The sequence below is a fragment of the Oncorhynchus tshawytscha genome, linkage group LG15 (genome assembly GCF_018296145.1).
Source record: "Oncorhynchus tshawytscha isolate Ot180627B linkage group LG15, Otsh_v2.0, whole genome shotgun sequence".
In the NCBI taxonomy this organism is placed as follows: Eukaryota; Metazoa; Chordata; class Actinopteri; order Salmoniformes; family Salmonidae; genus Oncorhynchus; species Oncorhynchus tshawytscha.
Window position 1 is genome coordinate 2,808,414 of NC_056443.1, and position 26,147 is coordinate 2,834,560.

The following is a 26,147-nucleotide window of genomic DNA, read 5'->3' on the forward strand; positions in this document are numbered from 1 at the left end:
AATTGTTCAGTCTTTTATTTAAAAACTATAAACAGTCACCAAAGTAAATAAAGCCAATCTAACAGACTGTTATGTCTATGTATAATAGCACATCCTACTGACACTGCAGAAATGAGGATGGTGGGCTGCCCCGCTCGGACGCTAACAGGCAGTCATTAATGTTACACAACACACCATAGAGAGGATAGTCTGAGGACGTGAGCCGGAATGTGGCATGGTATTAAGAATGAAAAAAATAGTACAATAAAACGCCACACTATATTAACATAGAAAAAAAGTAGTGAAGAAAATATACCTGCACATAAAGCAAAGAACACAGGAGAAAACCTGTATAAAACTCCATGTATTTAAACCAATTTACAAATACAAAAAAAAAAAAAAAAAAAAATGTACGCGCACTGTGCTCGTACAATGACAAACGTTTACAGTGGATACATGTTGGGGGTGAGGGGTGAGAGAATACCTTCAATATTATTTTCTTCTACAAAATGACATGAGATATATTATTCCATACTCTTTCAGCCAGCAAAATGAGTTCTACAAGGTATTATAATACAAAAAAAAGTCAGTTCCACAAAAAAAAACTGTTTTCCCCCCTTAACTTTACAGCATCAGTACCTTTGCAGAAGTATTTACAGGTTTTAAGTACATTCATCCACTGCTGAGTATAGAATCACATTAGATACAAGTAACCAGGGATCATTTAAAAAAAAGAAACTTAGATTCTACCAAAGTAATGCTTCTATTACTCCACAGAGCAAGTTCCCCAGTGGCTGTATCGGCATGAGAGGATTTTCTTTATATATATATATTCACAAATATTTACAAGATTCTTTTCATTAATTGTAATGGTATTCATTTCAATAATAAATAAGTGAAAATATATTGACTCAAGTAAGAAAACCACGCTACCAAGTTGTAAAGAAAAACAATCGAGCCAGTCTCCTGCAGCTGTGTCTCCCTCCCCCATCTCTAGCCTCTCCCCTCCCTCGGCAAAGCAAAACTCATCAAAGTACTGCCGCTCCTACTCAAATAAGTTCTCTGCAAACAGTCCCAGGATTACAAAAATGTGCTCGTATTTAGGGTTTCATTAGTAGAGTCCCTCAGGGCAGCAGTCTAAAGAGCTCCCCCTCTTGGGCGGCTGGTGGAAGACCCCGTGGCAGTTTGTTTTGTGAAGGAGATGGGGGGGATTTGAGCACAGTGGGGTGAGGGAGGGGAGTCCGAAGGGCATGGTCTGGTGTTACCCACCTGTGTGCCCCATTGTCATGACACCCCTGAAGGATGGTTCTCCTATTTTTGGGGGTGGGGTTGCCCTTTTGCACTCAAGCCTGGAGAGAGCGAGTCAGTTCATAAAGGCATTTGGCGAGCGTTGTGGAGACCTCCATGTTACTGAGTGCCAGCACAGAGAGGTGACTCTCATGCCTCTTCACCAACCTGAGAAGACAAGATAGGAAGCTGTCATTACATACTATCCATGAAACAGTAAATAAACATAGGTTTAATTGATTATGATTCATCACGCCGATCAATCAGCACGAGGAGTCCTCAGAAGACCCTTCTGTAGTTGTGAATGGATACAAAAAAAAAGTTCTTACTTTCGACCGCAGTCTGAATACTTGGCGATGTTCTTTAGCGTTAAGGCAGCAGTTAGTCGTATGTGTTTGGTCATTGGTCCCTCTTTTTCATCCTAAGGAAAAGGATTGTGAAATTCATCAGTTACAAGATACATTGATAACAAAAGATTTCCAAGTGGGAATATATGATAAATATGGAGTAGTCAAGGACTGCAATGATTAACATCTTAAATCTTATTTCCACGTATAAAATCATACAATTCTGTCAAATGCCAGCCAGACACCTTCAGTGTAAACAAACAGCTTAACCATACTCACAGTGAAGTCCCTGAACACCAAGTTCCGAGAGCCTCTGCGTAGTGCCATTAGGGCTGCGCTCGGATGATTGACAATAGCTTTCTGTGCTCGCGGTGCTGGAGTGCTGCTTGCCACTGGCTGAGGCCTGTGGAACAATGCAAAAGAGTTTGCCACACATAGCGCATTCTAGCATCAACAGAATGGACATTAGCACTAGCATGCTAAACTAACCAGAGGGTACATACTTGGAAGTTTTCTGATTGGAGTCTTGCGTCTGTGTCGGTTCCTGCTCCAGTTTTAGTGCGGCCAATAGGGCATCTCGAGAACAATGCTTATCCTACAGGAAGAAAATAGGATAATTGTCGGCAAAAAGCCACAAACATGGACTGATAGATTGAGAAGGTGTAGTCTTACCTGTAGATGGGTTATGAAGGACAGTCTCTGTCGGGGGAAAGGTTCACATCCCTCCCAGAGGCACTGGCCTGGGTACAGCTCCTTGCCACCATGCTGCGTGGCTGCATGGTAGAACACCCTAGACGGCGTCTCAAACCACCTGGAAGAACAACACGGATAACAATGGGACAGTCAATGAACAGGCCACTTAGACTCAATTCTGATATTTTTTCCACTAATTGGTCTTTTGATCAATCAGCTCTGAAAAAGATCTGATGTGATTGATCAAAAGACCAATTAGTGGAAAAAATACCAGAATTGAGCTGCCTGTCTAAACGCAGTTTTAGTTAGCCATGATATGAACACACCTTTCACAACACAGGACTTCTTTAAGTAGGTCAAGTCAATATGGCCAGAGATTGACTCACCGTTTACACGACTGCCACAGACACTTGAAGTTCTGTCCCGCTTTCCTGGTCTGCTCAGGGGGTGCCACCACGGCTTGTGGCCCAGAAAGGGGGGCGTTGGGGCTGGAGCTGCCACCCTGCACAGGCTGAGCCACTGTTGGCGGAAGCTGCGTAAAACCAGGCAAAGCTTTATCAGACCCAATAAGCAAGTGATATTTTGTGTTGTATGATTGTATTACTATTTCCCAAATAAAACAAACAAGTCCAAAACATTTTTGTATTTCTTTTACCTTTTTAAAAAGTATAACAAAATAAATTAAGCTAATTTTGAAGAAATTATTTTAGATTTTAGCCTAGCTACCCTCTGCTTACAATAAATATGATACAATAAATATGAATAACCTACAATTTGCTTATTAGTTATTCAGAAATGAATTAAACAAAAATATGAACAGACTTTGAATAAATTATTCAAGGTCCTAGAACCTGAAGACTCATCATTAATCTTGTTTCATGCAAGTAATTTTCTTGTAAAATTAACAACTGTAAGCCTTGCATTGCTATACAATGACATGAAAGATCACACACACCTGCCAATCCAATAAGTGCAATATAAAACAAGTCAGTCTGTATAAATCATTCAAATGGCCTCTAACCCTACTCATCACAATGCAGTTGATTTTCCCAAATAACAGCAACAGAAAAGCCTTGTAGTTGCATGTGATGAATAGCACCCTCCCACCTACAACTACACATTTAAGGACTTGACCGATTGTCCTTTGGATAAGTGTGTTCAGATTTTTCACTTGTTCAAAAGCTCAAGCCCCCGCCCCCAGATCCACTTTTCAAAATAAAATGCATGACTACCGTTTTTACCATAGAGAATCAGACAAATGTAGGCTACACTCTTCCAATAGGCTTCTTTGCATATTCAAGCCAGTCTCAAATTACAACACTGCCCCTTTAAGGCTCTCCTGGAGATTGGTTGGCCACCTTGGTAGCCTATAAAATATTGCAACATTACAAATACAACCACACACTTTTTTTCAAAAGCACACTGCATGCGTGAGTGGTTTCATGTGACAGATGAAAATCTGTTAGAAATAAAGGGGAGATCTAAAGATGCATCAACTTTAATCTTGATGGTTGTACAGTCGTCTCAAATAAAACTGAAGTACCTCGGCATTACTCTGGACCCTGATCTCTCTTGACGAACATATCAAGACTGTTTCAAGGACAGCTTTTTTCCCCATCTACGTAACATTGCAAAAATCAGAAACTTACTGTCCAAAAATTAATCCATGCTTTTGTCACTTCTAGGTTAGACTACTGCAATGCTCTACTTTCTGGCTACCCAGATAAAGCACTAAAACTTTAGTTAGTGCTAAACACAGCTGCTAGAATCCTGACTAGAACCAAAAAATGTGATCATATTACTCCAATGTTAGCCTCTCTACACTGGCTTCCTGTCAAGGCAAGGGCTGATTTAAAGGTTTTACTGCTAACCTACTAAGCATTACATGGGCTTGCTCCTACCCATCTTTACGATTTGGTCCTGCCGTACATACCTACACATACACTACGGTCACAAGACGCAGGCCTCCTTACTATCCCTAGAATTTCTAAGCAAACAGCTGGAGGCAGGGCTTTCTCCTATAGAGCTACATTTTTATGGAATGGTCTGCCTATGACAATGTGAGAGAGACAGACTCGGTCTCAACCGTTAATGATTTATTGAAGACTCAGCTCTTTAGTAGGTCCTATGATTGAGTGTGAAAGTAAACGGAAAGGCACTAGAGCAACGAACTACCCTTGCTGTTGCTGCCTGGCCGGTTCCCCTCTCTCCACTGGGATTCTCTGCCTCTAACCCTATTACAGGGGCTGAGTCACTGGCTTACTGGTGCTCTTCCATGCTGTCCCTAGGAATGGTGCGTCACTTGAGTGGGTTGAGTCAATGACGTGATCTTCCTGTCCGGATTGGCGCCCCCCCCTTGGGTTGTGCCGTGGCGGAGATCTTTGTGGGCTATACTCGGCCTTGTCTCAGGATGGTAAGTTGGTGGTTGAAGATATTCCTCTAGTTGAGTGGGGGCTGTGTTTTGAAAAAGTGGGTGGGGTTATATCCATCCTGTTTGGCCTTGTCCGGGAGTATTGTCAGATGGGGCCACAGTGTCTCCTGTCTCAGCCTCCAGTATTTATGCTGCAATAGTATGTGTGTCGGGGGGGCTAGGGTCAGTCTGTTATATCTGGAGTATTTCTCCTGTGTGAATTTAAGTGTATATTTTTCTCTCTCGCTCTACCTCTCCACCTGAGCCCTAGGACCATTCCCTCAGGACTACCTGGCCTGATGACTCCTTGCTGTCCCCAGTCCACCCGGCCGTGCTGCTTCTGTTTCAACTGTTCTGCCTACGTCTATGGAACCCTGACCTGTTCACCGGACGTGTTACCTGTCCCAGACCTGCTGTTTTCAACTCTCTAGAGACAGCAGGAGCGGTAGATACTCTGAATGATTGGCTATGAAAACCCAACTGACATTTCCTCCTGAGGTGCTGACCTGTTGCACCCTCTACAACCACTGTGATTATTATTTGACCCTGCTGGTCATCTATGAACATTTGAACATCTTGGCCATGTTCTGTTACAATCTCCACCTGGCACAGCCAGAAGAGGACTGGCCACCCTTCATAGCCTGGCTCCTCTCTAGGTTCTGGCCCGTCTAGGGAGTTTTTCCTAGCCCCCGTGCTTCTACACCTGCACTGCTTGCGGTTTGGGGTTTAGGCTGGTGTTCTGTACAGCACTTTGTGACATCAGCTGATGTAAGAAGGGCTTTATAAATACATTTGATTTGATCGACTAGCATGGGTTACTAATATGACTAGGATTATGCTTGGATACTTTGAAACAAGGTAAGACATTCGTCATAAAATGACAAAACATCCAGGTTTCAAACAATTACGTTTATGGATCAAGGGCAACTCCACCAACCTCATGTTCATTATCTCCAGCACAAAACCAGTGTCAACATATGTGAAAACACTGCATTTATACGTTTGTAGGGAAAAAAACTAAAGTAAAAAAGTTCTACTAGATTACTTAAGTGATTTTCAAACACAGATTCACAGTGATGTGGGGAGCAAGAAAATACCTCCCTTGGGCTAAAAACACATTGCAGGTTGACAATTTTTCAAACTTTTAATCTTACCCTGTGATGTCACAGAGAAGCATTTATTTAGGACTTCTCTTCTCTATAACCACAGATTGTAGAAACGTGTTATTTTCACACATGTATACACTGGAAATGATGAATTAAGTCAAACAGTGGTGGAATTGCCCTTTAAATAGCTTCAAAATGCAGACGCCTCCACTCAGATTAAAGGTGGGTGATGTGCGGTGCGCAACAGGCCCGGTCTTGTGACCATTTGATCTGAACAAACCGTGCCTGGAGTATGTCAAATCAAGCCTTTAGACATTAATGACCCTTCATTATATTTGTCAAACATGACTGGTGTTCAGCCTTTATTTATGTAATTAAAAGTCATTAAAGTTCGGCTACATTTTCTGGTGCCTCCCTCATGTCAGCATCGGTTTGGACGTGAGGCTGTAGCCAACATGCATATCATCTATACTTTGACACATAGGCTTTTTTATTAATGTACATTAAAAAATTGATTTGAATATTATTCCAATGTTGACCTCTGATCCAATTCTGATCTGAGTAATTGTTCGATGTGAAAAAATGTGTTTTATTACTCGTCTGAACTTCAATCTACATTCTTCTTGTCTGAGCATTGTTTTTATTTGTCCCCAGACAAGAGAATAAGCGTTAATGTCGAGTCCTGCATTTTATGTTTGTGAAGAAAAACGGAGTCACATGTTTTACCAGCAGGAAAAGAATGTCAGTGATCCAATAAAGTATTCAAGATAAGTCAGCAATCTAATGAGCTTGCTAGCCAACTAGTTGACACAGCTTGCAAAACTGGGACAAGAAACAAAATTGTTGAGCTATGTGAAACTCACCGTAGAGCTGGATGCCTGTATGGTGGAGCAGTTCCTCTGCTGCGTGGCATTCTCTATTGCTACTTTGGCTACTGTGCTTGGGTCGGCTCCAGCAGGCACGGCCACCATGGTGGCACTGCAGCCCGCCTTGTTGGGGTCGCTGATGGTGATGATCCTCACTCCCACCTTACAGGGAATCACAGACGCCCCCTTGTCCTCCTCCGCCGGCCTCTTGAGCGCACGGCCCTCGCCACTCAAACCATTGGCCGGCAGGGTCCCTGGCCCCGTGGCGCCCTGGGAGTTTACAGTGACAGGGGGAAACAGCTGCTGCCTGAAAGCAGGCAGAGTGTAGTTAGGCCCCGGCCCCATAGGTCCGTTAGAGAAGGGGCCTGTTGCCTGAGGCCCATTGGCAAGGCGCTCTGCCTGCTCAGCTTTGGCAGTATCCTGCTGGGGGACAGAGGGCTCCTGGGGAGCCCCATGCAGTTTCTGAGGAGGACCCACCTCCCCGTTCCCCAAGTGTTTGGAAGCGAAGTGATTTGGAATGTTTTTGCTTAAGTGGGAACCAGTGGAGGCGTCCCCTCTCTCAAAGTCACAGACCCCGTTGACAAGAGCCTTTTTGGGGTCGACGTGTCCCTCCTGTGGGTTAGCCGGGCCAGAGGGCTGCTTCCCATTGGTGGGGCAGCTCTCGCTGGCCGGTCCATTGACGCAGGCCCCCTGGCTGTTCCCTGAGTGGTATGGAGGTAGACTGGAGTCCATGCATTTCCTCCCGTTAAGCAGCTTGGCCCCTGGAGCATCAGCCCCTGCCAGGTCTCCGTTGCTGGTTTTGGTGCCAGCCCCATCGGCTAGAGAGGAGTTCTCCATCACCTCGATCTTGCGTTCGTGGATGTGCAGACCCGTGGCGTCCTTGGCCTCCTCCTCCTTCTGGCAGATTATCTTGTCCCCCCTGAAAGGCGGCGGTGGCCCGTGGAGGGTGTTCCCTGTCTGGACCACTGGCAGGCCTGGTGCAGCGGCTCCTTGGCTGATCTGGGCAGCGGCTGCAGAAGCTGAAGTGGTGAAGCCTGTATTGGGCACCACAGTGAAGGTGACCTGGCCACCAGGAGCCTGGCCCTGGATGATGGTGGCGGGGCTGCTGGTGGAGATGAGCTGCACTGTCTGGAGAGGCCCCCCTGGGGACTGAAGCTGGCTGGGGACCAGCTGTACATTGAGCTGCTGGGGCTGAGGCTGGCCCTGTGAGGCCACCTGATAGAGCACCTGTGGGCTGGGGGCACGTTGCGTGCTGCTAGGGGGAGGCACCTGGGGTGCGGGCAGGATGAGTTTGCCGCCCGGCGTGGAGGGCCGCTTTGGAAGCAGTAACTGTTTGATCAGGCTGGACTCTGTGGAGGTAGGCTGGGGGGGCGGCTGCTGCTGAGGCAGGGGCTGGGCCTGAATCTGAAACTGCTGCTGGGGGTGAAACTGCTGCTGGGGGTTCAATTGTTGTGGTTGCCGTTTGACCGACAGCATCTGACTGACAGAAGCAGAGCCCTGCATTGGGATCTGTGTGTTGGAAGGAGTGGGCAGGCCCTGGGGTAGTGGAGCGATAATGGGAGGGCAGGGTGGGGGGTTGGAAGGAGTGGGAGACTGTCCTGCCAGTTGGATGGCCTGGCCACCAGACATGGTGGAGGGGTTGGCCAGAACAATCTGATGGATAGCCGGGGCATAGGCCTGGTTCTGCTGGGGGTTGGGGCTGACGATGACAACGCTGGACTGCTGCTGCTGGTTATGAGTGGTTGTTGGTGATCCGCTGGCCTGCGAGGGTGCAGGCTTGGGGGCGATGTTCTGGAAAGTGACACGGGAGCCCTGGGCGTTGGACACGCCAGCGATGGTGAACACCTGTCCCCCGCCCACCTGGAAGTTTTGCAGTGAGGAGCAGGGGGCAGACACGGCGGCGTAGTGCTGGGGGGCAGAGAACACAGCCGTCTCCTGCTGGGTGCCCTGGGAGAGGGCCTGGGGTACTAAGGAGGAGGGAGTGTGTGGCAGGGGCGGCCGCTGGGCGATGGGCACCCCCTGAACCCGCGCTGTGAAGATGTGGCCCTGCTGTACCTGTTGGAACAGTGTGACAGGGGTCCCGGTAGGCGCCATGACCTGTTGATGGAGCTGTTGGGCCATGTTGGGGCTGTGATTCTGGACCACCTGGCCAGAGGTGGGGATGGAGCTCTGGACCATGGCCGTCTTGAGGATATCCGCTGACTTGGCCTGCTGAGCTGAGTGGGGGTGCTGATGTGGTGAGGCCTGGTGGTGAAGGGGGAGCCGAGGAACAGTCTGAGCCGCTTGGGGGAGGGGTATGCCATCCTGCGGTGCTGCCGGGTTAGCAGTAAGGCTGGGGACTGGAGGCCGGGCAAAACCAGGATACCAATTGACAAAGTGTAAACACAGAAAGAGACAACAAAGAACACAGAATCATTGATTGAGGTCCAATTCACACAACTGCAAAGTATGTCTCACCATACTCCAAGACAACATGTACAGCAACTATGTCTGACGTTTGTTGTGATAACAATCAAGGTAGGTGGAAACTTGAATTTTAATGCCACTAACTACAAAAATGTAGTATTTGTACAGTGAGATTACCTGACGGGGATGCCTGTGGGTCGACAGGGACGTCATGTTTGGGCCCTGGTGTGGGGCTAGCCTGCTGCTGGTAGTACAGCTGGATGGGTAGTGGGATGGCCCTCCGTTTGACCCCCACCACATGTATGTGTGCCTGCGCATTGGGCTTGGTGTCCTCAAGCCGCTTCACTGTGTGGTTTGGGAAGATGGTCCTACAAAATGAGAGACACGGTGTGAGTGCAGTTGACACTAAGACCTTGTCAATCATGTTTCTCAAAGTCATTGAATTTGGACCACTACTGTCCATAGGGTGATTTCTTGGTTGAAAACATAACATGAATACAAGGCTTCCAGGACCACAATTGGGAGAAGAAAAAAAAAAAAAAAAAAAAAAAAAAAAAAAGTTGTGTGTTCTCTAAATGATGACAATTTTCAAAGAAATCGATTGATTTAATATGGGATTATGCCAACCAACCGTAGACATTTGAGGAAGCCTTGGGAGGCCAAGATGCCAGCGCGTCCCATCTTGCTGCCGGTGGTGAGGTAGTCCGAGTACATCTCTGAACGCGACACTGAGCTCTCGCCGCTCACCTCGAAGTGGGCGTTCAGCCTGGTGGAGACAAAGGGAACTCAGGAAGGTGTCACAGAGAGAGCATGACTATGAGAGGATGTGTGTGTGTGAGAGGGACTCACCACTGCACTGTAAACTTCTCCCCATCTAGCTCAACAATACCAGGAGGAGGAGTGGACTGGACAGGGACTCTTGCTGCTAAAGAGAGAAATGACATTATTAGTGAGTCTAATTTGATAAACTTACAAAAGTTTTTGAATAAACCCATTCTCGACGCTGGAAACACTTTTGTTCTGAACGGTCAAATCTGCAGAACAGTGCTCCCGTCATACATGGTGTGTTTAGTGTGCTGTTCCTCATTTTGCCCACTAGGGAGCAGCGACAGTACTGTACAAGCAGACTGCTGTGTTTACCCTAGCTTGAATTATTCTTAGCACCTCATGCCAACGTCAACTTTAGCTGATTGATTGCATACAACACGGGTTTACACCATTTTGCCTGATCATCCATGTTTCTAAATAACCAACAGATGGAACGTCTCTATAGACAGGGTGGACGCAGAGGCTTATGGGAGGCGTAAACTGATGAGCAGTCAGCTTTCGATCAGACTCCAACGTACACGACAAGGAGCAAGGCTCCACAGAGCTGAGCCTATAATCTCAGGCCATTGTCTCGGGGAACTGTTCCTTTAAACCATATGGCTAATTATTGCCCTCACACAGCTTGCTCTGAATTCTGATTTTATGTACAACATGACTATAACCTGGCTTAGTTTAATTCCAATGTGCACCTGAAGATCAGGGGACAGGGTTTAAGTGTTAAGATGCTCACCTGGGATGGGTGCGCCCTGCAGCGGAGCAGGCAGCTGTTCTACAAGCTGCGGCCGCACATCAGCCACCTGGCTCTGCCCAGCTGCCTGGTGCTCCATCAGCCTCACGGCCGTCAGAGCATCCGGACCAAACGTGTGCAGGTCCACTGACACCAGTCGCACCAGCAGATCTGCCCAGGGAGACAGAAATATACAGTTTAATAACATGTGTCTAAATTGTTGCATGACAGTTATTTTTGATTTCCCAATTCTGAACGAGTTTGATTGTCAATTAATGCAGCTTGGTTGCTGTGCCATGCTAAGAGACTATACTTAATCAAACAATACCCAAACACTCGATTAGCCAAGTTGTTAATGCTATACTTACACTTTATCTCAGTTAGATGGTTCTCCAGCCCCTCCATTCTGGCTTGGTTGTTTATACTACTGCATGTATCCTCAATCCTGACTAGTGTCTAGGTTACTGGTACCCTGGTTAGGGCTAGGTTGTTGGTATCTCACCTATGCTCCTGTCCACGGAGGCGATCTTGCTGCAGGGGATCTCTCCCAGCTGGGCCAGCAGGTAGAGGACCTCCAGGGAGGACATGAGGAGCATGAGGTCAGGCAGCGACAGCAGGCTGATCACCTCCCGGTATGACTCCTGGTCCACGTACTCACAGATCAGCACGCTGTTGTCCTCCGCCTTGCTCAGATTACCCAGGATCTCCATGGCTAAGGGGAGGAGGAACAAATGGTCAGGCTCTGGGAAAATCATCTATACTTTTATCACAATTTATGCTTACTGTTGTTACATAAAGACATGAAATACCATTCACATTAAAAAAGGACCGTGATATAAAAATATATCTGACATTTGTAATAAAAAGACCCAGACACTGAAAAAGATAAAGTACAGGCTCTGACACTCACCCCTCATCTTCAGGAATCTGTCCCTTGACATCAAACATTTGGTGATGGTGTGAAACATTAGGTGGGTTGTTCGAAAGTCAACAGGATCTAACTGAAGCTATTGTGAGAGAAAACATATTAACTCATAGAATCATCAATAACACAAATGCTTTGGAACAGCTACAGCCTTGTCTAACATTATACAATATTATACTGAATAGTATTAATTCATGTAATGAAATAGCTCAATATTGCACAAAATATTAACTTTCAGAACAGAAATATTCTAGCAGTAAAAACGCCTCACCTCTGCGGCCACGTTGCCGAGTGTATCCAATCCCAGCTGCCGTAGGGAGATGAAGTGGCAGTGGGCGCACAGTAAGAGGAACCGCAGACAGGTGCGGTTAGCAGCAAGCAGTTTGACGTTGGCCTCCTCGAAGGAGAGGTTGCGGAGGATGACTCCCACCTGCAGGACCCGCTGACCCTCGATGTCGCCGATGCCTAGGTTGCGTGGAGGGTGGAAGAGGGCGCCCCAGCGCTCATCCCCCGACGTAGTGTCTGTCACTGGGAGAAGAGCAGAAAGAACAGTGAATGTCTGATCCACCAAGGACATCTTCATGTCAGAGCAATGGCATTAAGAGTATCTTTTTTAATGAGAAATCTTCAAATACTTTATTACACAAAAAGTTCACTAAACAAGGTCGAAATATTTATTTGACTTAATATTTTCCCCATTGTTGTGAAATAAATATTTTATTGTGCAATGGGTCTTTAAAATTTGGTCTTTCGGCATACGCTGCTTACCTTGTGTCAGGCTGGTCTTGTCCCAGATGAGGTCCCTGACTTCAGAATCCTCTACCACATCCTTCCAGAACTGTTGAATCATATTCACAGATTATTGTTGAAATACTGACTGCTGAAAAGATGCATTGCTAGAAAAACCAGAGCGGTTAAGGCTGATGTACTCCCGCAAAGTCAGACATCACACCGTATTTCACTAAGATCCCTGAACGGCTGGAGGCGAGGCAACTATGTTTTTTCTCCCTCTGACCAAAAGCCTAGTAAGTTACAAACCTATAATATAGATATATAGTGAGTCTTTCAGTTAAATCTACCTTCATGAAGTCCCGGGAGGTTTGCTCCTTCCAGTCCATCCCAAATACAGAGGAGAAGCTGCCTAGTGCTGCAAATTCACAAGAGTACCGTTAGAGAGAACATTCCAGCCCTTACATTCTGAGACAGAAGGTATTTTCACACCTGAGGGATCACAAAAAAAAAAAGGTTCTGCCATGGCACTGCCTTGAAAGGAAATGCAGTGTTCACATTTCGTTGCGCTGAAGCCTGGATTTTTGCATTTTGCTTCAGACTCAAAATTAACACGTTTACCAAGGAGGTAATAACTCATCTAGTCTCCATACAGGCAAATGAAAGGGAAAACACAACTTTCTCCCCATTTCCACTTTGCCCAAAAAGGGAAACTGAGCACAGTAGTGCAAGTGTCAACAGTTCCCCCACCAAGTTCCCACAAGACAAAGATTACAAAAAACACCCATACATCTCAAATTACTGTCCTGAAAAAATAGATTTGGATCCTAATGAAGAATATTTAAAGGTGTTGAAGACATACAGTCATCGAAGACGCCTGCATGTGCCAGCAGCAGCGTGATGAGTTTGGGGTCTTTCTCCAGCTGCATGGCATGCTTGCTCTCGTTGGAGAGGAGAGTGCAAACATTGATTGCGAAGTCCACTTCATTGGGCAAGCCCGACAGGAGAGAGAGCACCAGTTTGTTATAGTCGCATGGGGCCGTGAACTCCATGGACAGCCCATAGCTTTGGCGGAGATAGTCTGGGGACAAAAAACAACCACAAATCCAGTTGTAATTTCAACCTCAAAGTGAATGTAAAGAAAGCCTGATGAAAACATTTTTTTTAAATTACAATGTTGTGCTATAAAGACCTTGAGAAATGATAATTTATGAGTTTATTTAGACTGTTCAGAAAAATGATTACAACTGCACGCACTGGGACACCTGCCTGATAATGAATATGCATTCAAAAGATAGGAAACCGTGATTAAAGTCACATGCAGGGGTGGAGTTAACAAGTGCAACTTCCTGAAGCCTCAGTCTGTCTCTTGGCATAACTTTGCTGGGATGGCAATGATTGTATGGCATATTTCAGTTATTTGAAATTGATTACAGTGCAATCAAACGGGATATAAATAGCCAACTCCTCACAGCCGCCAGCTCTGCATATGTTTCACACGTGTGTGCGTGTGTGGCTGACAGGACTCCTGAACTAGAGCTACTTCACACACAGCGGGTATGGTGGTAATGCACCATCACACAGCACCATGGTAACACACGGTTGCAAATTGCCTGCATGCCTGGGGACATGACAACCTCAGTTCAGATACACTCTTACTGATGGGGGACTCTCAGGCCTGGGCAAGATTGGACAAAAATTCTAATACAAAGTCAAGATTATTCAAACAATTATCTCAACCGCCATATGAGGGAGGATATGATCTTCTGGTGGCAGGGCTCTGGTTTAAAGGCCCATATGTTTGTGCATAAACAAAAGGAGTATAAATGTAGCAGACCTAATACAGTAAGGAAGTATATTGCGTCTCAGTTCTGAAGCACACCATTCAACAGCTCAAAGACAAATCCTAATACAACTCGTCCGTCTTGGTATATTAGCTACTTTCATCATACATTTTAAGATCTTGTTGTCTTGCTAACATCCTCCTCTCTTGAGCTTTCTTTACCCCCCACCCGTAGGAGCAGGCTTTACCGTAGGAGCAGGCTTTACCGTAGGAGCAGGCCAGCAGCACCATTATGACTAACTAAATTGCAACATTTGGAGAAGAGCTGCCAAATCCTATCTTGATGAATCTATGATTATGTTATGAGGTGCAATAAACTGTCTGAAAGGACAAAGCAAACAAGCCTGCAGTATATGCACATTCAGACAACTAACAAATGTGAGTGCTTTGAGTAGAGAGACTTGAGTTGAGAGGAAGTTCAGTGCTGAAGGTGGCCATAATGTTGACTCAATTTGAGTCGTAAAGTTGACTCAAATTCAGAGTTGGCGGTGTTCTTCAACAGCCCCATCACTCAATACTTGAAGAAATGTACTCTGACCTAAGGCTACTATTATTTATTTCACAGCGTCCCAAAATCCACCAAGGGTGGTCGCGTTACCTCACAGTATGGGTACAGTAGAGTATCGCAATATCATTTTTGACGGTTTTACATAGTTACTGTCACTATAATTGTTAAACGTAACCTTGTTTATTAACGTTAGCTAACGCTAGTCAGGTGTACCTGCCCCACGACTCCGGTATTTAGCATCCTACAGCTTTCTCTCCATCTTACCCCCCAAAAAAAAAAAAGTTGAGCCGAGCACTTTAACCTCCACAACTAAATTTCTCATGGCTTTCTCTTGCGTCTCTGCAGCAGACATACAGTATAGTGAGCATGTGTTTGGAACATCGAATCGCGATACATAAACAAATCGCAATACATATCGTATCAGCACCTAAGTATTGGGGCGGCAGGTAGCCTAGTGGTTAGAGCGTTGGGCAAGTAATCGAAAGGTCGCTAGATCGAATCCCTGAGCTGACAAGGTAAAAATCTGTCGTTCTGCCCCTGAACAAGGCAGTTAACACATTGTTCCTAAATAATTTAGCATTAACACTGGAATGATGATGTGCAGATGATGTGCAAGTGGAGATACTGGGATGCAAAGGAGCAAAAAAAACAAAAAAACAATATGGGGATGAGGTAGTTGGGTGGGCTATTTACAGATGCAATGATCAGTAAGCTGCTCTGACAGCTGATGTTTAAAATTAGTGAGGGAGATAAGACTCCAGAATCAGTGATTTTTGCAATTCCTTCCAGTCATTGGCAACAGAGAACTGGAAGGAAAGGCGGCCAAAATAAGTGTTGGCTTTGGGGATGACCAGTGAAATATATCTGCTGGAGCGCGTGCTACGGGTGGGTGTTGCTATGGTGACCAGTGAGCTGAGCTAAAGCGTGACTTTACCAAGCAATGACTTATAGATGACCTGGAGCCAGTGGGTTTGGCAACGAATATGAAGTGAGGGCCAGCCAACGAGAGCATACAGGTCGCAGTGGTGGGTAGTATACAGGGCTTTGGTGACAAAACAGATGGCACTGTGATAGAAAATTGGATGAAGTCTGAGTAGAGTGTTGGGGGCTATTTTGTAAATAACATCGCCGAAGGATCGGTGGGATCGTCAGTTTTACGAGGGTATGTTTAGCAGCATAAGTGAAGGAGGCTGTGTTGCGAAATAGGAAGCCGATTCTAGATTTAATTTTGGATTGGAGATGCTTAATGTGAGTCTGGAAGGAGAGTTTACAGTCTAACCAGACACCTAGGTATTTGTAGTTGTCCATATTCTAAGTCAGAACTGTCCAGAGTAGTGATGCTAATCGGGCGGGTGCGGGCAGCGATGGGTTGAAGAGAACGCATTAAGTTTTCCTTGCATTTAAGAGCAGTTGGAGGCCACGGAAGTAATGTTGTATGGCATTGAAGCTCGTCTGGAGGTTTGTTAACACAGTGTTCAAAGAAGGGCCAGAAGTATACAGAATGTATACAGAATATGGGGCCATCCCTTCAAGAATCCTAATTGTATTTCAAGTCTTAGCCCAACCAAGAAGATTTGGGCCGAACTTATGCAGCTAATTATTGCTTTGTGGTTGTTTGAAGACACTTTGTAAAAGAGAGAAAGCTTTACCTGATACAGTGTGTTGCTGGTAGTTATAGGAGCAGGGGATCGCACCAATTGGAAGAGATGGTTTCGGGTTCCCAGGCTGCACCTCGTCATCATCCTCGCCGAAGTGATGGACTTTTTCATACTTTTCTAAATATCTGTAGACAAAAAGAGAACTTAACGCTCAAAGGGTGACTGATCCAAGACCCCACCTATTCCCAAAATCTAATCTGAAATGGCCTCTATAGCAAATAATCCTGTTTCACCCGATCCCCAAATCTGCCAAACTAGGATAAATCCTGCATCCTTAGACTATGGCAAAAACACCAACTGTTGTGCCTCCAAATCCCTGATAACAAAACTGGACACCCTGGCACATTCCCACCATATAATTTGCCAATGGAGTTCTTTATGACAGCCACTCTGAGGAATTTGGTTAATGCTTGCAATCACACAAGTAAACTGGTAGGCTACACTCTGGCCTATAAAGACTCACAAGCCTACTTCTGTGAACTCCTACCATTTTCAAAGTTCTCCTACAGACAACACTAATGTTGTCAGGCTATCTGTGCCCACATCCTATTTCAACCCCAGCTGCAAAGCAATTCCACTACTCAGCCGCTGCCGACTGGAACAAACTACAAACGGGGCTTACAACACAACCAATGTCTCTCGCCTACTTCTAATCGACAGAGTGAATATGAATGACTACACGACAAAGCATGAAATGAAAAATACTGCCAGAGGGGGATTCAATCCAATCCAAGTTTCTGACATAGAGACCATCGGTTATGATTAAATAATTATGTTTACGCCTAGCTGACTCAAATCAAAAGACATGTGTTACACCATCTGCATGACAGTGCAAGTGTTTAAGCAGAGTACAAGTGACGAATCCTTTGTACCCTATTGGACAGGGCAAACTAGTTTATCAAGAGTCACAACCAATACCAGTCTTCCTTAATATTTTTATATTCAGCTCGGATGTGACACAGTTGGGGATGATATGATCTTATCACCAGCACAGACAAAATATTCTAGACACTGGGGTGATGTCTTCATTCAAATGACCACCCGCTCAGCTGGGGAGAGGTGCAGAAAAGTAGAGGGAGTTTTAATGAAACACAAAGACTGATAGCTTTCGGTCGAAAATCTACAAAAAAACCTGCAAAACCTTACTTGAGTTCATGTCTAACAAGTGTTGCAGCCGTCTCTCACATGTTTAGGTAGGGTGGGACCAACACATCTGCACATTGAATATTTGTTTACACAGACACACATGCTGCAGTGGTGGCAGCAGGAAATACCTCACCAGTGGTAGCGTGGAAAGCCCTGGCTAAGCGGAGTGTGTGTGCTGCCGTGAGTCAGAGAGAGAGCTCCAATCTGAACGGAGTCCCAGTGCTGCTGCTGGTTCGCAGCGGCCAAGGTAATCCCCCGTCCACGGCGCGTGACACACTGGACTATAAATACACCAACTCTCCGTTTGGAGAGGAGGGGCCCCGGCTCTGCATAGCGTCATCACACGCTTGTCTGGGCACGGGCAGAAGGGGAGGCTGCATGGGGGGGGTTCTGTTGCAGCTGCTAATGTCTGCACTTCCCTTTTCATACATGGCTGGCAAAAAGCTCCCATTCTTCTGACAAGACAACAGCCAGTGTGCCACAGAAAAGCATCACAGAATTAAGAGGCCTTCTCATTTTATCAGTGTCTAATCAAGTTGACATATAAAAATCGTGTCATCGCAGGTGTCATACGATCAGCATGTAAAAACAACAACAAGAAATTAAGGTGTAACAGGGCTCTTACCTGTTTTTTGTCCCCAGCAACAAAAAAAATCTAAACAAGATGACCCTTTTTCAATTAACCTGAACGGCACACAAAAATGTAAGCAACTGAAGCCATAGATCTACCACTGCAAATGGTGACTGTTTGCAAACTGATGTAATTTAAGGTCATCCGGATCATACAAGAGCTGATAGGACATAAGAGCAACCCTCTCAATAAAGGCTGCCTCAGTGTGTGTGTGTGTGTGTGTGTGTGTGAGAGAGAGAGAATTGGGTGCCCTCTGTTGGACAAGCACACAATCAGATTGAGTAAACTGGCAATACTACTGTTCTATAAATAGGTGAATATATATTACTATACCATGAAAATTAAATGCTTGCAGATTCATGAGCAGACAGACAACTTCTTAAACATGGAGGCATACAACAGGGACCAATCAGCAACACTAGAAATCCAGATTATGAGCCTAAAGCTACATCAAGCAATAGGCTGGTTTTATTGCTGATAAAATAATAAATGGAAGCACTATATACAGACCACTACTGAGAGTGGGGGTGAGTGAAATCCAAATACTCGGTTGAGGACAAGAAACTAGACTGGGGGAGACGATGGTAAACTACACTGAGAAGAACGCTAACAACTACAATCAAGGTGGGAATCAAAGGTAAAATAATGCCATTAGACAAAAAATCCAACATTTTGAGCTCAGGACTATGCTTAACATAACGAGAATGGTGGGTAAGTTTATTTTGTCAGCCCCCTAAATACATTTTCCGCTGGTGTAGTTTGCTTGATGCAAAGTTAAAAAGTTTCTCACTTTCAAACATTTCTTTGTGTGATCTGCAGAGAGCTTACCGCAGTCAAAGAAAATTGGGACAGCATGCCCAATCCTAGGCCAATAGTAGTAGTAGTGTTGCCTACCTCAGCTAGCTTTCGCTAGTCACAACATCTCCAATCCCCACCTCCATGGACTGTTTATCTGTGATTCAAAACCTCTCCTAGCTATTGTTGCTGACAAGGTTTTACAAAAAAAAAAAAATTAAGTCAAGAGAAAGACATGGCAAGCAGATAACTACTGACAAAATAAGGGGGTATGCTGAGGGAGCGCAAGCGGTGACCTCACGTTGTGGTGGAAAACCAGAACAAAACCTAAGCAAATGGCTCTTCACCTGTAATCAAATTGCAAACAAGCAGACTTTCTATAGTTTTCTTTGTCCAACACACAAAGTTGGGTCCTACTTGCCAGTCAAGTCTTGTAATGTATGCCAGGCATGAGAAATAGGATTTGGAGTAGGGAGAACTGCTGTACTTAGACAGTGGTTCCCAGGTGTACCTTCTTTATAGAGTGAACAACTTCTGCTGCCCATCATTCACAGCAGTTTGACCTATCGACCTAAGTGGGGAACTATGGAGTGATTCAATTGTTATTGTTAGGCCTACATCTGATGATAGAAAACACCTAATCCAGATATTTATATTAGGGGGCAGTACGATACCAGCATCGCGATACTCATTATTATTGTGGCAAGGAAACAGAACACAAAGCGGATTTAACTTGTTTAGGAAAACAGCCCAAAAGTTGGAAACAAACATCCTTATGTCATCCAGATTCACATTTATACTTAACAAATATAAAAACGCAACAACTTCACTGTTACAGTTCATATGAGGAAATCAGTCAATTGAAATAAATTCATTAGGCCCTAATCTATGAATTTCACATGACTGGGAATACAGATGTTCGTCACAGATACCTTTTTAAAAAAGTAGGGGTTGAAGGTTGGAAAACCAGTCAGTACCTGGTGTGACCACCATCTGCCTCATGCAGTGTGACATCCCCTTTGCATAGAGTTGATCAGACTGCTGATTGTGGCCTGTGGAATGTTGTCCCACTCCTCTTCAATGGCTGTGCGAAGTTGCTGGATATTGGTGGGAACTGAAACACGCTGTCATAAACGTCGATCCAGAGCATCCCAAACATGCTCAATGGGTGTTGACATGTCTGATGAGTATGTAGACCATGGAAGAACTGGGACATTTTCAGCTTCCAGGAATTGTGTACAGTTTCTTGCGACATGGGGCTGTGCATTATCATGCTGAAACATGAGGTGATGGCAGCAGATGAATGTCACGACAAATGGGCCTCAGGATCTCGTCATGATCTCTCTATGCATTCAAATTGTCATCAATAAAATTAAATTGCATTCGTTGTGCGTAGCTTATGCCTGCCCGTACCATAACCATGAGGTACTCTGTTCACAACGTTGACATCAGCAAACCGCTCGCCCACGATGCCATACATGTAGTCTGAGGCCAGTTGGACGCACTGCCCAAATCTCGAAAACGACTTGGAGGCGGCTTACGGTCGAGAAATTTCAACAGCGCTGGTGGACATTCCTGCAGTCAGCATGCCAAGTGCACACTCCCTCATAACTTGAGACATCGGTGGCATTGTGTTGTGTGACAAAACTGCACATTTTAGATTGGCCCTTTATTGTCCCCAGCACAAGGTGCACCTGTGTAATGATTATGCTGTTTAAATAGCTTCTTAACATGCCAAACCCATGAGCTGGATGGATTATCGTGGCAAAGGAGAAATGCTCACGAACAGGGATCTAACCAAATTTGTGCACAAAATGTGAGACGCACGCTTTTTGTGCGTATGGAACATTTCTGGGATCTTTTATTTCAACTCATGAAACATGGGACCAACACTTTACATGTTACGTTTATTTTTGTTCGCTGTGTTTTCCAAGCTATAAAAATACACAATACTTCACAAACAGCAAGTTTTTAAAGAACCAAAGAGATGTCTGCTTCACGTTTCCATTTTTGCCATGGAAAAAATATCACGATAGTTATCTCGTCACAGCCCTAATTTATATGACACTGGTTTAGAAATCAAACTGACTTTTAATAAAAAATGAACATGGTATAAGCAGCTTGGGTTACACCAGGAAACTGTTGACCTTGTCAAAAAATAACATGCATTTCCAAAGTTTCAGCAGACTCGCTTGCAGACTGCGTTTTCTGTAGCTTGCTGATACATGAGTTTTGCTACATCATTTTAGCACCCTCTATTTAGCATCAGAGAAAGGCATACCCTGCTGTCCCCTGATATCTGTAACACTAGATCTATAGACGCTGTGGCCACGTTTCACCTTTGTTCAGGTGCCAAGGCTAATCTCACTAGCAAACGCTGTGTGAATGAGACAACTTGATTGTCTCTGACTTCACGTATGCAAGAAAACAGCTATGTAGTTCTAATCCAGCTCTTATATTGGCATGGGCATCACAGTGTTAACAACATCATGTTGGGTACAGTCTATTCACAAGCAGCATCTCAGTCTTAAGAGACATCCTCTCCTGCACCTGAACTAAGGTTTTGCTCAGGTTCCCAGGTTGCAGGATTACTTACTATTTTCAATGACAAGTGCCTTGCCCTTGGCAACGTTCAATTTAAGTAGTGGTACAAGAAGACCAACAAGCAAACAAAGGACTCCCTACTTCCAATACATTTGACTATTCAGTGTTTGCCCTTAAGACCGCGTTGGTATTGAGATACCCCTCCCAGCTAAACCAAAGGGCTCTTTGGTTCCAATAAGTTTCACAGTTACAGGCTTGCTTCCACTTAAACCAATTTGAGTTGACGGGAGAAGGTGGTCTTAACCTGGTCAATTCAATTTTTTGTTTGGTAAAGACACAGGAGTATGGTAAAATAAACCTATAGATATATATACCTATATAAGCTGTGAAAAAAACCTTCCAAGGAATAGAAGTTTGACCATTCTAGTCTACAACTAACATGTGATTCGAGTGGGGTGTGTCATGGGGTAAAACACAGGAGAAGTTTAAGGGAGCGAGGTCAAATGCAGGCTTGAAATGGGTTAGGCCTGTGCATTTGTTTGAATATATGAAGCAAAATAAGTAATGCATCTGGGCAGCTCCCAACAGCTCCTTCCAACCTGCTGTCAGTTAGGCTATTTACAGCTCTGTGTTTCAGTCAAATATTGTTTTACAGGGCTCTACTCTGACATGTGTTAATATATTTTTTACAAAGAGCACATGTTCACCTAAGTTGGGAAATGTAGCCAGGTGCACACAGAAATTTAGGAGTGCAACAAAACATATTTGAAGTAATAATGTTAGAATCCTTCGTTCTCCTCGGCACACTGGTGCTCCTAAATAAAATATCACAATACTTGCATCGTCACAACATATTTGCTGTGCCAATACACATATACGAGTAAAATAGTCATTGCAGAGCCCTGCGTTGAGCTATATCATAAGTTGTCATTTGAAGAGTCATAGGCTGATTTGAAAGGGGAAAAAAAGTCTCACTGGGTGCAGGCTTTTGTTCCCAGCCAAGCAGCAGCACACCTGTTTCTTGGTTGAAGACCATTTAGGCCTTGTTCATTGGTAGAATCAGGTGTTGCAGCTGGGCTAGAACATCCTGCACCCAATCTCACAGGGTGAAATTGCCTACCCAATATCAAATCAGGAAGTTAATGTTCAAATACTTGAATTCAATAAACTCTTATAGGGTATCAAGTGTTACTATTGTTCATCTGATGCCAAGAATGAAATCCTTTGCTAAACATGCTGGAATAACCAGCACCATTTGGAAACACTTCATTACAATGCCTGGCCTATCATTGGCTCTGCATGTTGGGCCTATATAAAATCCCATGATGACTTAAGAGAAGAAGGCAATAACATCTTCAGGCCTATGCCAAGTTGTTCAAATTCATAAGCCATATCTGTAAGCAGGTATGCCACCTAGGTAGTCTAAGTGAACCTTGTTTAGAATTTAACATGCCTACATGATTGGATACTTGTAGACTATGTTGACCTACTGCTCTTTCAACCATTCCCAAAAAGTGAAGGTGATTAATGCAACAGGATTACTAAAGATATGCTGCTTCAACTAACTGGCAAAGCAGGGTTATATAAGCAGCCTCCAGGTTAGACTGGTGAATGTGATCCTTCCTCTTAAAAGCAGGTGGCCGTGGCAATATTTTGGAGGGAAAGGGAGACTTGAGTAGAGAAGCAGCTCCACACTGTCCACAGGCTTGCTGCTGGTGAAACATCTACACCGAGGGCAAAAGGTGTTTAGGGTAACGTGCTGTTGATGGCATAGTTATGGCAACGGCTAGCCTATTCAATGACAAATGACCAGCCAGCATTCAGTAACACACCAATCACGGACCATTTAAAAAGCATTCCCAGTTCATGTCCCTTAGTAATAGTTTAAATCTACAAAGAGAAGATGTATGGCAGAATCCCCAGTAGTAAGACACGGCATATAAAAAATAATATATATATAAAATAGTGATCTGCACTAACCCACTAAAATGTACTAAATGTTACATCAAATCATATTGTTATGAGGCATAAACATTGCAGCCAGTGTAAGGTCCAGTATAGGGTTTTTGTTTTCTGTGTTCAACATCTTTAAAAACTGTCAGCGATGCTGGATTGTTGCATGGTCCTTTCCTGTTTCCAGCCTCTCACAATTTGTAAACATTTGCCACATGCTGCCTGAGTGTAGTAGCTAATGCAAGACCATGCCACTTACCGAAGATAGTACTGTTTTAAAACAAATGCTGCATTTGAACAACTCCTTGGGAAGTTAAAATCTTCACCCAGCTCAGACCACTGATTTTTGTCAGAAACCTGTAAAGTAAATGAGGCTGTTATTATACATTTTTCAATTAAGCAATATCAGGATGCATAAAATATGGATAAGACAGTCAAACAATCTGATTAGCATCTAATAACATGTTAATGTTAGCTACTTTTTTTTTTAGCTAGAACTGTGTATTTTATTCCATGTTTGCAAGCCATCTAGTTATCACCGCAAGCAACAACTCACAGCTAGCTACAGCTTGAACTGGATGGCTTACTTACTAGCTAGTGTTAGCAATCTGGCTAACATTACTTTTCTGGCAAGCCAAGCGTGCAGGCTAAATGTGGTAGCTACCAAAGCCCGAGACAACGATGACCCGCTTCAGCACAATGCTAGTAACAATGATGGAATGAAGGCGAGCAGTCTTTATTTGAGTAATTGTTTTCACGTTTACAGTTTTCAATAAATAGGCCTGTGTGCGGCCTACATGTGTCTTCAGCCATTGAGCCAAAGATGGCTAATGCGAATAACTAGCTTCCCCCAAATTATCGTAAAAAAATATAGTTGCACAAAATGTTACCTATCGCCCGCGGCGAATAGTTCTTCCTAGCCAGTGCTCTGTGCCGATAATCGATGTTAAACGTGCCCGCTAATTTTGAGTTGCTCTAACTGCACTCAGACTCCGAGCAATGCAGCTACCGTACGGACTTTCAATTCAAACCATACACAACACAAGCCACCACATTGCATAGATGGCAAACTAGCACAAGGCCGACCGCAATCCTCTCTCTCCTACCGCGGTTTTAGTATGAAATAGCTCTTCGGGATGCCGAAAGAGACTTCTCTAGCGGTTCACTGAAGACTTCACTGAAAACCGAGAGTGCGAAAATGCACTTTTAGTTGCACTCACCTTAGCAAATCCACCTAACGAAATGACTCTGATATAGAGAGCATTAAGATCCAGCTCTTTCCCACCCACGATAGGAATCTTCTTGAACGGCGATCTGAAGGAAAAAAACATTAAATACATGGAGAATGGTATTACTAATTGTTTGTAAGCATCCATAGTCATGTGCACATGGTGTTTAAAGGTGTATTTAAACGCCCCATTCTCACCCTCTGCTTCGGTGAAATTGCCGCAGCTCGTCCAGGAAAGCCAGTCCTTTCCTTCGCTGATCTAGTACATTTTTCCCCGTCGAATTTGCCATTGTTTTTGCATGTAAAAACGGTTAAAACCCCACTCACTCGCTTCCTAAGACACCAAGGATCCCATACTCCGCCGGCGCTCAGTCATTCGCGAAGCTGAGTGTTTAAAAAAGTTAAAGAAATAGCTAATAGCAAGAAGAGCGCCAGCTCGCTAATAAAGACTGATGCACAGCTACACACAGAAAACAAGCCGATTCAGTAAGTTGTAATAAACACTTAGCCAGAATAACGACCGATTTCAACGGCAAACTAAAACTGCCATTGTAAAATATGTTAAATTAATAGTTTTGGTATCAAATGTGTTCGTTTGGAGTGGTTTGACAGTGTGTTACGGACGCGGCTCCAAGCAATCGCACACACTGTAGAGCGGCAGCGGGATCCAGTTCCAGACAAAAAGATCTGAGGCCTCGAGCTCGTACTGCCACGCAGCGCCCTCTACTAGAAACAACGGTATTGCACTCCAAAGCGGTTTATTGGAACAATAGACAGTGTTGTCTTTTTTAGAGCTCATCTGAAATTTACAAGACCCGTTCAAACAGAACAGAATTACTACTGTTCGTGGGGGAGGGGAGACCTACTTTATTCTCAAAATTGGCTATATGTTGATCAATATTGACATTCAATTAATTTCCTAGTGTAATGGTTTCATATAAATTGTAAAGTTTGATGAAGTGACTGCTTTCTCTGAATATTCTTAACTATTAAGACTAATCATTACAGTTAATAAAGTCACCACAGTAAATTCAGTTTTGCTCATTTCATCCACAAAATGAGTGGTTCATGATATTAGTTATCTCAACGCCAAAAACAGTATCCCATTACACCACATTGCTTTACACCTGTGTCAAAGCTGTGACAGTTCATAACTAAATTGTCTGGGCCCAGGGCGGTACTCTAATCTGTCAATGTAGAAATGAAGACACGTTATAATAATGTATCATTACTGTACTGTTTGTTCACAAATACTTTCTCTTGGTTATATTGTGATAACGAAATCACCTGGCCGTTTCAATAGCCGCAACTCTACTTTCTACCAAATCTAGCTACAATTTCAAAGTGATAATGCCACATCGTGTCATAGCTTAATTGGAGATAGCTAGTAATGTAACTTTATTCCAGTATCTGCAGCCCTTGCCTGAGAGCAACCAGCTACCAGGTTATCACCGGTGTTGGAACCAATAGCCGAGCAGTCAGAAATTACTTTTGTCTCCTGAGATGAATGGAAATTGCTCATGATCCCTTTTCTGTAA

The 26,147-nt window shown here is 44.3% G+C and overlaps 1 protein-coding gene across 2 annotated transcripts; it reads right to left on the reverse strand.

Moving 5' to 3' along the window:
- LOC112264562 (AT-rich interactive domain-containing protein 2-like) lies at positions 1–25,350 on the reverse strand. 2 transcript variants are annotated; one of them, XM_042297919.1, is made up of 21 exons: positions 24,808–25,350; positions 24,602–24,695; positions 23,641–23,738; positions 16,304–16,437; positions 13,166–13,384; positions 12,654–12,721; positions 12,343–12,412; positions 11,846–12,102; positions 11,560–11,656; positions 11,152–11,361; positions 10,653–10,820; positions 9,944–10,016; positions 9,726–9,860; positions 9,272–9,462; positions 6,686–9,027; positions 2,693–2,838; positions 2,286–2,424; positions 2,117–2,208; positions 1,893–2,016; positions 1,596–1,687; positions 1–1,434 (listed from the first exon to the last, which is right to left on the reverse strand). In XM_042297919.1, exons 1-21 carry the CDS (start codon positions 24,897–24,899, stop codon positions 1,323–1,325), a joined length of 4,953 nt encoding a protein of 1,650 aa, XP_042153853.1. In that variant the 5' UTR covers positions 24,900–25,350; the 3' UTR covers positions 1–1,322. The 2 variants fall into 2 exon arrangements, with proteins under 2 accessions (XP_042153853.1, XP_024297008.2); XM_024441240.2 differs by having other exon boundaries at positions 9,944–10,019.
- Positions 25,351–26,147: the final 797 nt, after the last annotated feature.

What these genes read in the sequence shown, in the direction of transcription:
- LOC112264562 (XM_024441240.2), bottom strand. Translation starts at nt 24,899, where the DNA reads ATGGCAAATTCGACGGGGAAAAATGTACTAGATCAGCGAAGGAAAGGA. An exon ending in TCGGCAACGTGGCCGCAGAG is followed by an intron (nt 11,657 to 11,845) that starts GTGAGGCGTTTT and finishes CTCTCACAATAG; the next exon opens with CTTCAGTTAGATCCTGTTGA. An exon ending in TGGTGTTCAGGGACTTCACT is followed by an intron (nt 1,688 to 1,892) that starts GTGAGTATGGTT and finishes CCTTTTCCTTAG; the next exon opens with GATGAAAAAGAGGGACCAAT.